Raw genomic sequence first — 12,796 nt, 5'->3', positions numbered from 1 at the left:
CGCCATCCTCGGCCCTGCCGTAGGGTAGGGTCCCGAGAGCCGGCGTTCTCCGGCGGCGGTGGCAGCCCCAGCTAGCCCTATGGAGAAGGGCCCGCGGAACGCCATAGTCTTCAACGCGTCCAAAGGAGAGGCGTTCAGCCTCGCCAGCAGCTACAAGTCCCTGCGGAAGAGGCTTCGCGGTAACTGGAAGATCCAGAGGTGAGGGGCAGCCTCGGGGGAGCTGCAGTTGTTGTTTTCCAGGAGGCGGCGTGGGGCCTTTTGCAGGCAGGGACGAAGGCTGGCCTGGGGTCCCCGGAGGGTTCCAGCAGCCTTCCCGGCCTCTGCATCTCCCCGGGGGTGGCCTCACCTCAGCACCGTGCAGCCCCGCGGGTAGGGGCTGGGCTCCTGCAGGCCCAGAGAGATCCTGGGATTCCTGTGAGGTCTGCGCTGGATCCCCGAGTAGTCGCTGGGGTTGTGTGTCATAAGCCAAGAGCTCTCGGTTTGCATCGAGTGTGCTCTGCCATTAGCTGTAATTTGCCTTTGGAACTTATAGCTGTTTTACTGTAGAACAGGTTATGTTGGAAGGGACCTTAGAGATCATCTGCTCCAATCTCTCCACCATGGGCAGGGACACCTTTCAAGTAGACTCAGCTGCTGACCGTCTCATGCAACCTGGCCTTGACACCCCCAGGGAGGAGGCATCCACAACCTCCTTGGGCAGCCTGTTCCAGAGTCCCACCATCCTTACACTAAAGTGCTTCTTCCTAAGACCCACTCTAAACCTATTCTCCTTCACCTTATTGCTCTCTACAACTACCTGAAGGGAGGTTGTAGCCAGGTGGGGGTTGGTCTCTTCTCCCGGGCGGCCAGCACCAGAACAAGAGGACACAGTCTCAAGCTGTGCCAGGGAAGGTTTAGGCTGGATGTTAGGAAGAAGTTCTTCCCAGAAAGAGAGATTGGCCATTGGAATGTGCTGCCCAGGGAGGTGGTGGAGTCTCCATCACTGGAGGTGTTTAGGAAGAGACTGGATGAGGCACTTGGTGCCATGGTTTAGTTGATTAGATAGGGAGGGAGGCATCCATGACCTATTCCAGTGTCTCACCACCCTCACAGTAAGTGAAGTTGTGTAAGTTACAAGGATGAAAACTCCTGCTGCAGGTTTTTGAGTCTGTCATGCTTTAGAGTTTGGGATTAAAAGAAAACAGCCATTGTGCATCTGATATTGTGAATCCACTGCAAAATGTTCCCAGAGCAAAAACAAGTAGAGAGGAAGCTGATGAGGCACAAGGTTTAATAGTAGCTGTGACATTTTATACCAGTTCTGAATCTGCCACTGTACCATGTTCCAGAGACTTTACTATTAGACATCTGTAAGGATTATTTTTGCTTGAGTTGTTCACTTTAAACCCAGATAGAAGGATGTGAAGTGACTGAAGTCATTTGCTTTGTGCTTATTTGCCAGCCCTTTGGTTTGGTTTGCCATACCAAACCAAGGAGGTGTTCAGTCAGGACTGTATCCAATCATAACACATCTTCATTAATCTGTTCCTAGCCTAAAAGATGAGATCACATCTGAGAAGCTCTTTGGGGTAAAACTGTGGATTACAGCAGGGCCAAGAGAAAAGTTCAGTGCTGCTGAGGTAAGAAGTCAATAATTGTTTGCAAATCAGTTATGGTTTAAGATTTGCTTGATGTGAGCACAGAAGGCTTTGCACTTGTGCTGCCTTATATGAGTTTACCTTGTTCTCATAGGATCAAGTTGATTGCAAGTAGGCAGAATCATTTACCTTACTTCCAGCAGTCCTGTCTGTAGCTTCTTTCACATATATTTTGTCTGGGTCTTTATTGTTTTCTAGTTTTCTGTTCTGAAGAAGTTCCTGGAGGATGGTGGAGCCATCTTGGTGATGCTGAGAGAAGGTGGAGAGTCCAGATGTGGCACAAATATCAACTTCCTGTTGGAAGAATATGGCATCATTTTCAATAATGGTAATGGGGCTTCAGTGATACCTTTTATGCATCTACTTGGAGCAAAGCCAAAGCAGCAGGTTCAGCTTGTGTAGATAGAACCCAAGCAGATCCTTTTCACAGAGTACCTGTTGGTCTGTGAGATGGGTTTGCTTGCAGTCTGCATGGATGTGGCAGTGTAATACTGGACACACCGAGGGCTTTCCATGAGCAGAGTACCCTGGTAACAGCTTCACCATCTCATAGAATCAACCAGGTTGGAAAAGACCTCAGAGATCATCAAGTCCAACCTATCACCTAACACTTCATGACTAACTAAACCATGGCTCCAAGTGCCACATTCAGTCCTTTTTTGAACACCTCCAGGGATGGTGACTCCACCGCCTCCCTGGGCAGCACATTCCAATGGCCAATTACTCTTTTTGTGAAGAACTTTCTCCTCACCTCGAGACTAAATTTCCCCTGGCACAGCTTGAGACTGTGTCCTCTCGTTCTGTTGGTGGTTGCCTGGGAGAAGAGACCAACCTCTGCCTGTCTACAGCCTCCATTCAGGTAGTTGTGGAGAGCAATAGGGTCTCCCCTGAGCCTCCTCTTCTCCAGGCTAAGCAACCCCAGCTCCCTCAGCCTCTCCTCACAGGGCTGTGCTCCAGACCTCTCCCCAGCCTTGTTTCCCTTCTCTGGACACCTTCAAGTATCTCAATGTCTTTCTTAAACTGAGGAGCCCAGAACTGGACACAGTACTCAAGCTGTGGCCTAACCAGTGCTGAGTACAGGGGCAGAGTGACCTCCCTGCTCCTTGCTGGCCACACTATTTATCTCCATTCCTTTGCTTTGGTTGTCAGGTTTAGAGGTATTTATGCCCAACAATTAATTCCAGTGACATTTCAGGGTTAAAAAGCCTTCTGTTGAAAACATTTTAGTGGACTGAATCACTTCATCCTCACTCTGAATAAACAGTGGCACTTTTCTTCAGCAGGCCCAGAAAATGCCATTCATTTTTGGGGTGGGGGGGGAAATCCCAACCAACAAAACAACTTTGTCTCAGTGTGCATAAAATAGCTGTGGGGTCTTTGGTGGCATTACTAGACTGTGCCTTAGGGGTTTTTTGCCCCCAACTGGTTTCAATCCCTGAAGCTTTTAGTAGGCAGACAGCTAAAGCAAATTTGACCTCATCAAACTTGATACATATCCTCTTAAGTGGATCATCCTTTTGCCTCTCCTGCTTGGCAGAAGGCCTGGAGGTGTGCTTGGTTTGTATAGTTTTTCTCTGAACGTGCAAGTGTATCCCTGTTGTAAATCTGTATGTCCAGAAGGTTGATTTGAGATCTTTTGGGTGCCACATGCCAGCTTTGTGGCCTGAGAAGCAAACAGGCAGGGAATCCAGCAGCTAAATCATTTCTTCCTTGCTGCCTCTGGCACACCAAGCAGCTAAGATGTAAATACCTATTTGTTTCCCTCCCCTCCTTTCTTCAAGATGCTGTAGTACGAAATGTATACTACAAGTACCACCACCCAAAAGAAGCACTAATCTCTGATGGAGTCCTGAATAGGTAAGTGTTTGGGGTATATAAATCCTCACAGCCAACTCTTCTGATTCCTACTGGTCTCAGTTGAGTTTTGCTTCTCAACATCTTGCAGGGGAATCAGTGTAGCTGCAAGAAGAACGGTGCTTGAGACAACGGATGAAGATGGAAGTGGACATGACTCCCAGTAAGTGTTTTCCTGATGTGAAAAAGAGTTTAGAATGACTCAGAATTAGCAGGTTTGTAACTACCAGGAGTGTGTTGTGCTTGTCTTGAGATTTTCTAATGTCTTTCTTGTGCCAGCTTCTTAGTCCTCTGGTTATATCTGGAAAGGAGAATCTGTGTAGCAAGTGTTTGATAACCAATGAAGGAGCAGAAGTGATAGGCTTGCAGGGAATTATTGTCCTCCTGACCAAACCTTTTTTTGCCCCTAGTCTGTGGATTTTAATTTGATTAAACAAGGTCCATATGAATAACCTCTGGGTACTGAGGAGTCTGGCTGCAGGCATGAGCCACCCTACATTGTAAAGAGTCTTAATCCAGGGCAAGGTGGCCATTGCAGGTTTTAGCTTTCCATCCCTCTGTGCTGCAGAAGAGTGAAAAGCATTGAGAAGAATACAGTTTTTCTGCAAATAACTCTAATTATTTGAATTCTTCCTTGCAACAGGTCCATGTCCTTCTTGTGCTGGGGACTCCAGAGCTGGGCCCAGCACTGCAGGTGGGGTTTCAGCAGAGCGGAGCAGAGGGGCAGAATGCCCTCCCTCTACCTGCTGCCCACGCTGCTGGGGATCAGCCCAGGACACAGCTGGGTCTGTGTTCTTTGCTCCTTATTGAAGACAAATCATCAGCCTGGCAAACTCTGTAGAAAGAGACTGAAATGTTGTTAAGGGTTAAGTTTCAAAAGCACAGCTCCTGCCATTCCAGCAGCAGTGCAGAGTTTGCAGGTCAGGCAGAGAGCATGAGTTCTGTAGGTGTGTCCAGCCTCCCTGACACACACAGGTACTGATGGAGCTCCTGTGTTCCCTGCAGAGCTCTCACTTTCCTGTACCCATTTGGTGCTACACTGAATGTGATGAAGCCAGCAGTGGCTGTTCTGTCAACAGGATCTGTCTGCTTCCCGCTCAACAGGCCTGTTCTAGCTTTCTATCAGCATGAGGTATGACTCTCTGTGTGTCACCATGCCTTCTCCTCCTGCCCCACACAGAAGTTGAGAGTGCATTTTCTGCATCTGCAAACTCCAGATGAGCCTAGTGACTCCTGCCTTCTTGAATGGAAAACTTTTTGGGGGGGAAGGGGGGTTCAGCAGAGAATTCATTTGATTGACAGCAATGATTACACATTTGTTGAGTTGGCAGATGGATGGGTTTAGTTCCTCAAGGTTTGGGGAGTTTTCCCCACTGTTTTAGTGATATTTTAGTAAGATTATCGTTGCATGGTGGAGGTTTATAGTCTCACAGTATCAGTCAGGGTTGGAAGGGACTACAAGGATCATCTAGTTCCAACCCCCCTGCCATGGGCAGGGACATCCCACACTGGATCAGCCTGGCCAGAGCCTCGTCCAGCCTGGGCTTAAACACCTCCAGGGACAGCGCCCCAACCGCCTCTCTGGACAACCCATTCCAAGGCTTCACCACTCTCATGGGGAAGAACTTCCTCCTCACCTCCAGCCTGAATCTCCCCACCTCCAGCTTCGTTCCATACCCCCTAGTCCTATCACTACCTGAGATCCTGAGTAGTCCCTCCCCAGCCTTCTTGTAGGCCTCCTTCAGATACTGGAAGGCCACAATTAGGTCACTTGGGAGCCTTCTCTTCTCCAGACTGAACAGCCCCAAGTCCCTCAGTCTGTCCTCACAGGAGAGGTGCTCCAGCCCTCTGCTCATCCTCCTGGCCCTTCTCTGGACACCTTCCAGCACTTCCATATCCCTCTTGTACTAGGGGCTCCAGAACTGGAGGCAGTACTGCAGGTGGGGTCTCACCAGAGCTGAGTAGAGGGGGAGAATCACCTCCCTTGACCCGCTGGAGTCTGACCCCCATGCTAAAGCAGGGTCACTCACAGCAGGTTGCCCAGGATTGCAATGTCCAGATGGGTTTGGAATTTTTTTCCAGAAAGGGATACTCTACAGCCTGTCTGGGCAGACTGCTTCAGGGCTCCAGAACCCTAAGATTAACTGTATTGCATTCTTGGTTGATAGAGTCAAGGTGGAAAGATGGCAGCACTGGGATCCTCCCACATGTTCAGTGATCAATATTTAGATAAAGAAGAAAACAGTAAGATCATGGTAAGTTTGGGGGTTGGGTTTGAGTTGTTATTGAAAACACCATAGTGGATTTTCACAGCACTTACAAAGCCATCCAAAGGCTTCACCTTAGAACAAGGCAGCTATGAAATGGATTCCATGTGGGGATTCTAACCCAACACCAAAGCCTTGAGGAACTGGTTAAAGCACAACTAACAGGAGGGAGTCTGAAAAGCTTTCCCTGCTTCCTTTCACCACTTTAGTGTTAACATTTGAACCTTAAGTAGGCTGTTATTTTGGCTACTACTTTTTCTTAGCTTCTTTAGAGCTTGATTATGGCTACTGGTTACTACAAACCTTTGCATGTATAGCTCCTGGTAGCTGGAGGCTGTCATGCACTTTCCATGACTCAGTGCTTCCAGAGGTAGAGACAAACACAGTTTTGATCTTCTCCCTAGATATTCTTTGCTTTATTACCCATCTTTTCCTTCTTTTTGGTGGTATATTATTTAACAGATTTAACATGAGTGTTTTAATTAGTGATTATTGGGACCCTCCAGAAATGAACTCTTCACTTTTGCCCTCCTCCAGGATGTGCTTTTCCAGTGGCTCACAACATCAGATATCCATTTGAACCAGATGGATACAGAGGACCCTGAGGTAAGAAAAATCCACTGCAAGTTGGTAAATAACAATGTGATCCAGCAGCCCCAGTATTTAGCTCAAACTGGTTGACAGCAGGATGGATGCTGTTGTTGTTGAGCCTTTATTCAGGATCTGACCCTGGGTACACAGATGAATTGGGCATGAGTGGAGTCCCCAAGGGGTTGGTACTGGGACCAGTATTACTCAGTATATTCATCAAGGACCTGGCTGAGGGAATGGAGTTCACTGTCAGCAAGTTTGCTGATGACACTGGTAGGAGTGGCTGACACCTGAAGGCTGTGCTGCTGTTTAGTGGGACCTGGACAGGCTGGAGAGCTGGGCAGGGAGAAACTGAATGAAATCCAGCAAGGATAAGTGCAGAGTCTTGCATCTGGGTAAGGACAGCCTCGTGGACCAGTAGTTTGGGGGCTGGTCTGTTGGAGAGCAGCTCTGGGGAAAAAGACCTGGGAGTCTTGGTAGACAACAGGATGCTCATGAACCAGCAGTGTGCCCTTGTGGCCAAGGCCAGTGGCATCCTGGGGTGGATTAGAAGGTTGAGAGAGGTTCTCCACATCTACTCTGTGCTAGTGAGGCCACATCTGGAATATTGTGTCTGGTTCTGGGCCCCTCAGCTCAAGAAGAACCTCAGGGAACTGCTTCAAAACAGCCCATCAGAGAGCTTCAAAGATGAAGGGAGTGGAACATCTCCTTTATGAGGAAAAGCTGAGGGAGCTGGGACTCTTCAGCTTGGAGGAGACTCTGTCCTGTGTGCAGAAAAAGAGCAGCAGTCATGCACAGCTGACTAGAGAGCTGAAGAGGAGAGTTTGCACTCACCTAGTTAGCTGCACTGCAAAGGGTAAAGAATGAAAGAATTCTTCTTAGATAAGATTTTGGGTGAGATACAAATTAGAAAGAGGCTATGGAAATGGGTTGTCTTTTCAGCCCCTGAGTGTGTGTCTGTGTGTTCAGATTTCAGACTACACCATGCCCCCAGACACCGCTGCGCTCTCGGAGCAGCTGCGGGTCTGCCTGCAGGAAGGAGATGAGATCCCAAGAGACTTCACAAAGCTGTTTGACACGTCCCTTTATCAGCTGGATACAACTGCCCTGCCTTCAGTTATCAAGTCAGCAGCTGTGATTTTATTTATTTACTCCATTCTTTAGTCTGCATTTTCTGTTTGTGCTTAACTGTATCTGTGTGAGAGCAGAGGGGACTGAGCTGTAGGCAGCATTCCGAGCACAGATGTGCCAGGAGGTCGATTTGTACAGCATGACAGTGATGTTTCCTCTTCCTTCTTCTCTTAGCTGTTGTTTCTGACATTGTTTTCTCCTTTTTTCTCACTACTACTGATGCAGTGAAGTGATACTTCTAGTAAAACTACCTGCAGCAATGCTGGGTAGTTTCTGGAGTGCTAGCTGGGGGTTTTTCCACTGCTGGATTACTTGGCATTTACTGAAGTCATCTTTGCATTTCCCAGTAGTTGTGTTGAAAGATTTATCTGCAGCTCAGTTTCCCCAGTTTCCCATCACTGGCAGCTTTGTCCCATGTAAGTCATCTGTTACCATGCCATGGATGAACACATGGACATAAAACTCCACTCTGCTCTGGACACTCTTTCTTCTGACTCTCTCTTTCCTGTATTTCCCTCATCCCATCACAAGTAATTTAGTGAAATAGCTTCCTGAAAAACCCTTTTGAAATCCCAAGTCTGCTTTTTGTGAACTGGATCACATTTTCCTCATGCACCATTTTGTTTTATGCTGTGACTGTGCATAATGTTGAGCCTGGTGGCTTCATGCAAAGCCATCCCTGCAGCCAGCAACTGGAAATGGGTTTTGGGACATTTCTCATCTCATATTTTGTCTTTTTCTGTGCTGCAGAGCTTATGAACAGCTGAATGTGAAGCATGAACCCCTCCAACTCATTCAGCCACAGTTTGAGACTCCACTACCTGTCCTCCAGCCAGCTGTGAGTCATCTTCTTGCTAAAGAGAGCACATGGAGAATCCTTTTTCATGGAGAGCATGTGTGGCATCTCCATAGTTCTTTTGAGTGAACAACAAGAAGTGAGAAATGCTGTTGTCACAGTGAATTATGTGGCTGTGGAGTGCCTTGGGTATAAAACCCTTCAGCCCAGTAGCTGCTGCCAGTCCTGTGCTGGTTCAGCCTTTGCTGTGAAAACAGAATGTGGTGTTCCAGAGAGCTGTGGTGATGCAATATACTGACTGCTGCTGGGGAGGAGCAAGTCTGTCCCACTGTTCTTGCATCTCCTGGGTCCTCTGGGAAAATAGAAAGTGGAGCATTTGTCTTGGCCAGCAAAGGCTGGCCAGGTGTGTGCCAGCAGAGCTGTGAGCTAACAGCAACATGAGCTCTGGGGGGGGATGTGTCAAACTGATTTCAAAAAGCAGATTTTGACCAAGGAGACAAATGATCTCCTGGGGAGCATTAAGAAGAGTGTGACCAGCAGGTCAAGGGAGGTTTTTCCCCCCCTCTACTCTGCCCTAGTGAAGCCACATCTGGAGCACAGGGTCCAGTTCTGGGCTCCCTCACGGAACTCACGGAACAAAGCCAAAACCAAGCTGCAAATGCAGTGCTTCTAGTTGTGATGCTAAGTCATGACTGGAGCACACTGATGGCTAAACTTTTCTGGAATATCCAGTGATTTTTACAAACTGTAAGTGGTGGTTGAAAAATAAAGGTGTGCTGTGTCCTTTGGAGCTGCTTTGGACTTGAGGAAGCATTTCTTCCAAGTCCAGCCTAAGTCCAAAACTGTTGAGAGAGATATGTGAAGCATAAGACAAGCATCTGTTGCTGAACTGTGCTGATGGTTCTCTTCAAGGTTTTCCCACCTGCTTTCAAGGATTTGCCTCCTCCCCCTCTGGAGCTTTTTGACTTGGATGAAACTTTTTCCTCTGAGAAAGCGCGTCTTGCAGAGATCACAAACAAATGTGAGCAGAGCACGCTGATTCTTTACACATTTATGTATAAAGTCCCAAGTGTTTGGAGGACAGTGGTTGTTAGATCTGATGTGAAACCCTGGGCCTCCTTCATGACAATCCACTGCTCTCATCTCAGGAGGCTGGAAGGCCTTGGGAACTGAGGCCATGACTTGATGTGCCATGACGTTGTGTTTGTAGCATGACATTTCCTGACTCTCCTGCCTCCTCTTTCCTCTCCCATGCATGATGTGTGTTGCATGCTCCTGCTGATGTATTCCACATCTCTTTATGCTTTGAAGTTAAAATCTTGAGATGATTTTGAACACACCTGAAGCCTAAAGAAGAGAAGAAAGCAGTAGCTGCAGGAGTACATCACAGCTAGTGCACTGAACTTAGTTATAAGGCTTAACCCCTTAGAATGCCAACAACAAGTGGAGATTTGTAGGCCATTTTTGCCCAGCTGCTGCAGATGTGTGTGCTCTTACCCTGCCTTCTGCCCTGGGGCTGTTCCTTTAGGTACTGATGATGACCTGGACTTCTACGTACGGAAGTGTGGCGATATCCTGGGAATAACAAGCAAACTCCCAAAGGAGAAGCAAGATGCCAAACATATCCTGGAGCACATCTTCTTCCAAGTGGTTGAGTTTAAGAAACTGAATCAGGTATTTTCAGTAACAGAGTCACAAGTGGCTGGTTGGTGGCAGTGGGATGGAGGCTGATAGGTCTTTGTGGCAGCTACATTAGTCCCAGGCAAGAGGCACAGTGATGTGTTCAGACATTTGTTATGTAAGAGATCAGACCACTGGAGTGTGATCCAAAATAACACTTTTGCCTGTTGATCTGTACAGGATGCAATGCTCAAGTTAGTAAGACCTTCCCTTGTTTTAATTGGGGGATTAATACATGCAAGTGTAGTTTTGGTAATTGCAGCTAAGTCCAGCTCATTTCCTGGGGTGTTGTGTAACAGCAGCGTGCCCTCAGCAACCACCACAGCTTGCTAGTGCTGCAAGAGAGATGGGAGATATCTGAGGGGTGGGGGGGAAAGAGGATGGGGCCAGATTCTTTTCAGTGGTGCCCAGTGACAGGACAAGGGACACCAGACAGAGACTGGGACCCAGGAGGTTCCATTTAAATAGGAGAATCATTTCTGCTGGGAGGGTGCCAGAGCCCTGGAGCAGGCTGCCCAGAGGGGTTGTGGAGTCATCTCCTCTGGAGAGATTTCCAGACCTGCCTGGACATTGTGATCCTGGGCAAGTTGCTGTAGGTGTCCCTGCTTTAGCAGGTGGGCTGGACTGGGTGATTTCCAGAGGTCCCTTTCACACCCCAGCATGCTGGGATTCTGGGATTCTCTGAAACCAGCATTCTGGCTCACAAGAGGCACTGTGTTGAAAGGATTCTTCATAGTGAATTTGAAGCTTCAAAATCTCTCCCCTGAAGGGAGGTTGTAGACAGGCTGGGGCTGGTCTCTTCTCCCAGGCAACCAGCACCAGAACAAGAGGACTCAGTCTCAAGCTGCACCAGGGGAGGTTCAGACTGGATGTTAGGAGGAGATTCTACACAGAGAGAGTGATTGCCCATTGGAATAGGTTGCCTGGGGAGGTGGTGGAGTCACCATCATTGGAGGTGTTCAGGAGGAGACTTGATAGGGTGCTTGGTGCCATGGTTTAGTTGATTAGGGGGTGTTGGATGATAGGTTGGACGCAATGATCTTTAAGGTCTCTTCCAACCTGGTCTGGTCTGGTCTATTCTATTCTATTCTATTCTTTAGAGCATCTTAGTAAAATCAGCTCCTGCTGCTAACAGGTGTTCCCCAGAGAGTCAAGTTGAAACAAAAATCTGACCTTTCTACCCAATTGTTGATTTTTTTATCTCTCTTTTTTTGTCTCCTCTTCCTTTGCCTTAGGAACACGATACTGACACGAGTGAAGCTGGATTCCAGACTGTAACCGAGTCCTGACTTTCCCTACTCTGAAACAAACCTTTTGGTAAAAACAAGACTTTATCTGCTTTATTTTTTTCAGACCTACCTTCACTATATTATTTGGGACCATCTCAGTAGTTCACTGAATGTTTGGGTCATTGATGTGTAGTAATTTGGGTGTTTAATGCCTTTTGAGGAAGTGTTGGCCAGTTACAAGCATTTTTCCAAAGAATTTCCTATTTTTCTATTTCTTTAGTGAAACTGTAATTTTGTAATATATGAATAAACAAGAACCTTATACAAAGAATGTGGTTTGGGGCCTTCTCTCCCCTGGTACTCAGCACTGGTGAGGCTGGATCTTGAATACTGGGTTCAGTTTGGGGCCTCTCACTGCAGGAAGGATATTGAGGGGCTGGAGCAGGTCCAGAGAAGGGCAACAAAGCTGGGGAAGGGTCTGGAGAACAGGGCTGGGGAGGAGCAGCTGAGGGAGCTGGGGGTGTGCAGCCTGGAGAAAAGGAGGTTGAGGGGAGACTTTCTTGCTCTTCACAGCTCCCTGAAAGGAGGCTGGAGCCAGGTCAGGGTTGGTCTCTTCTCCCAAGGAACAAGCAATAGGACAAGAGGATGGGGGCAGACTCTTTTCAGTGACAGGACAAGTGACAGCAGGCACAAACTGGAACCCAGGAGGTTCCCTCTGAACAGGAGGAGAAATTTACTTGCTGTAAGGGTGCTGGAGGCCTGGAGCAGGCTGCCCAGAGGAGTCTCCATCTCTTGCTCTGCTACATTTTTTAACACCAAAGCTTTTGGTGTTAAAAGATCTTTATCCCACTAAAGATCTGCTCTTTTCACATAGCTTCATGCTTCTCACACCAGCTTGGCACAGGTTTTCCTAAGGAGGTGCCCCCAGAGCACCTGCAAAGTTGCTGATGGGCTCAGATGTGCCAACAGAGTGTCAGCAGCAGTGTTTGTGTTTCTGCTTCTGCAGCCCTGTCTGCTTTGCAGCAGCGTGTTTGAAATTCTTCATTTCTTAGGCTTTGGTTGATTTCAGTTTGTGTTTGTCACACAGAGTACTTTGCACATTCCAGCTACAGATTTACACAATAAGCCTAATCTGTCCTCAGCTTTATCAGTACCAGTCAGCCAGCACAGGCTGCAGCTGAACCAAACAACTCTGTCACCCTCTCCCCAGTTACAGATTTGGTTTGTGCTCTTCTCTGGTGTTTGTACTTCAAACTGTATGCCCTTTCTGGGCCATTTTTCTGTCACCTGTTCCTGATGTTGTAACATGAATTAGAAACACATCACCTGAGCAGGCAGAGAATGCAAGCAGCTCCCTGTTTACTCTTTGTCTGCTGTGCCTCTCTGAAGGAAGAGCTTTTTGCCTGGCTGGATGTTCTGCAGTGTGACATACATGTGGAGGCACTAGCTTGCCTCTGCCTTTCCAAGCTGTCCCTTTGGCCCTCTGGAAGGACTGTAACTATTGTTTTGCAAACAGAAGTGCTTGCTTTGGTCATGTGAATATGGTACACATGAGATTGGTGGCTGATGACAGAATTTTGGAGGAGTACAAAGAGGTGAGGGCTCTCAAGA

The 12,796-nt window shown here is 47.7% G+C and overlaps 1 protein-coding gene across 1 annotated transcript; it reads left to right on the top strand.

The window, feature by feature from the left end:
• On the top strand, positions 1-11,307 carry IFT52 (intraflagellar transport 52). Its single transcript, XM_009901874.2, has 13 exons — positions 1-198; positions 1,532-1,619; positions 1,836-1,965; positions 3,419-3,494; positions 3,583-3,654; positions 4,497-4,623; positions 5,660-5,746; positions 6,296-6,364; positions 7,319-7,473; positions 8,231-8,318; positions 9,189-9,297; positions 9,805-9,950; positions 11,192-11,307. Exons 1-13 carry the CDS (start codon positions 80-82, stop codon positions 11,243-11,245), a joined length of 1,320 nt encoding a protein of 439 aa, XP_009900176.1. The 5' UTR covers positions 1-79; the 3' UTR covers positions 11,246-11,307.
• Positions 11,308-12,796: the final 1,489 nt, after the last annotated feature.

This window comes from Dryobates pubescens, chromosome 26, assembly GCF_014839835.1.
Source record: "Dryobates pubescens isolate bDryPub1 chromosome 26, bDryPub1.pri, whole genome shotgun sequence".
In the NCBI taxonomy this organism is placed as follows: domain Eukaryota; kingdom Metazoa; phylum Chordata; class Aves; order Piciformes; family Picidae; genus Dryobates; species Dryobates pubescens.
This window is presented reverse-complemented; position numbering and strand designations above follow the sequence as displayed.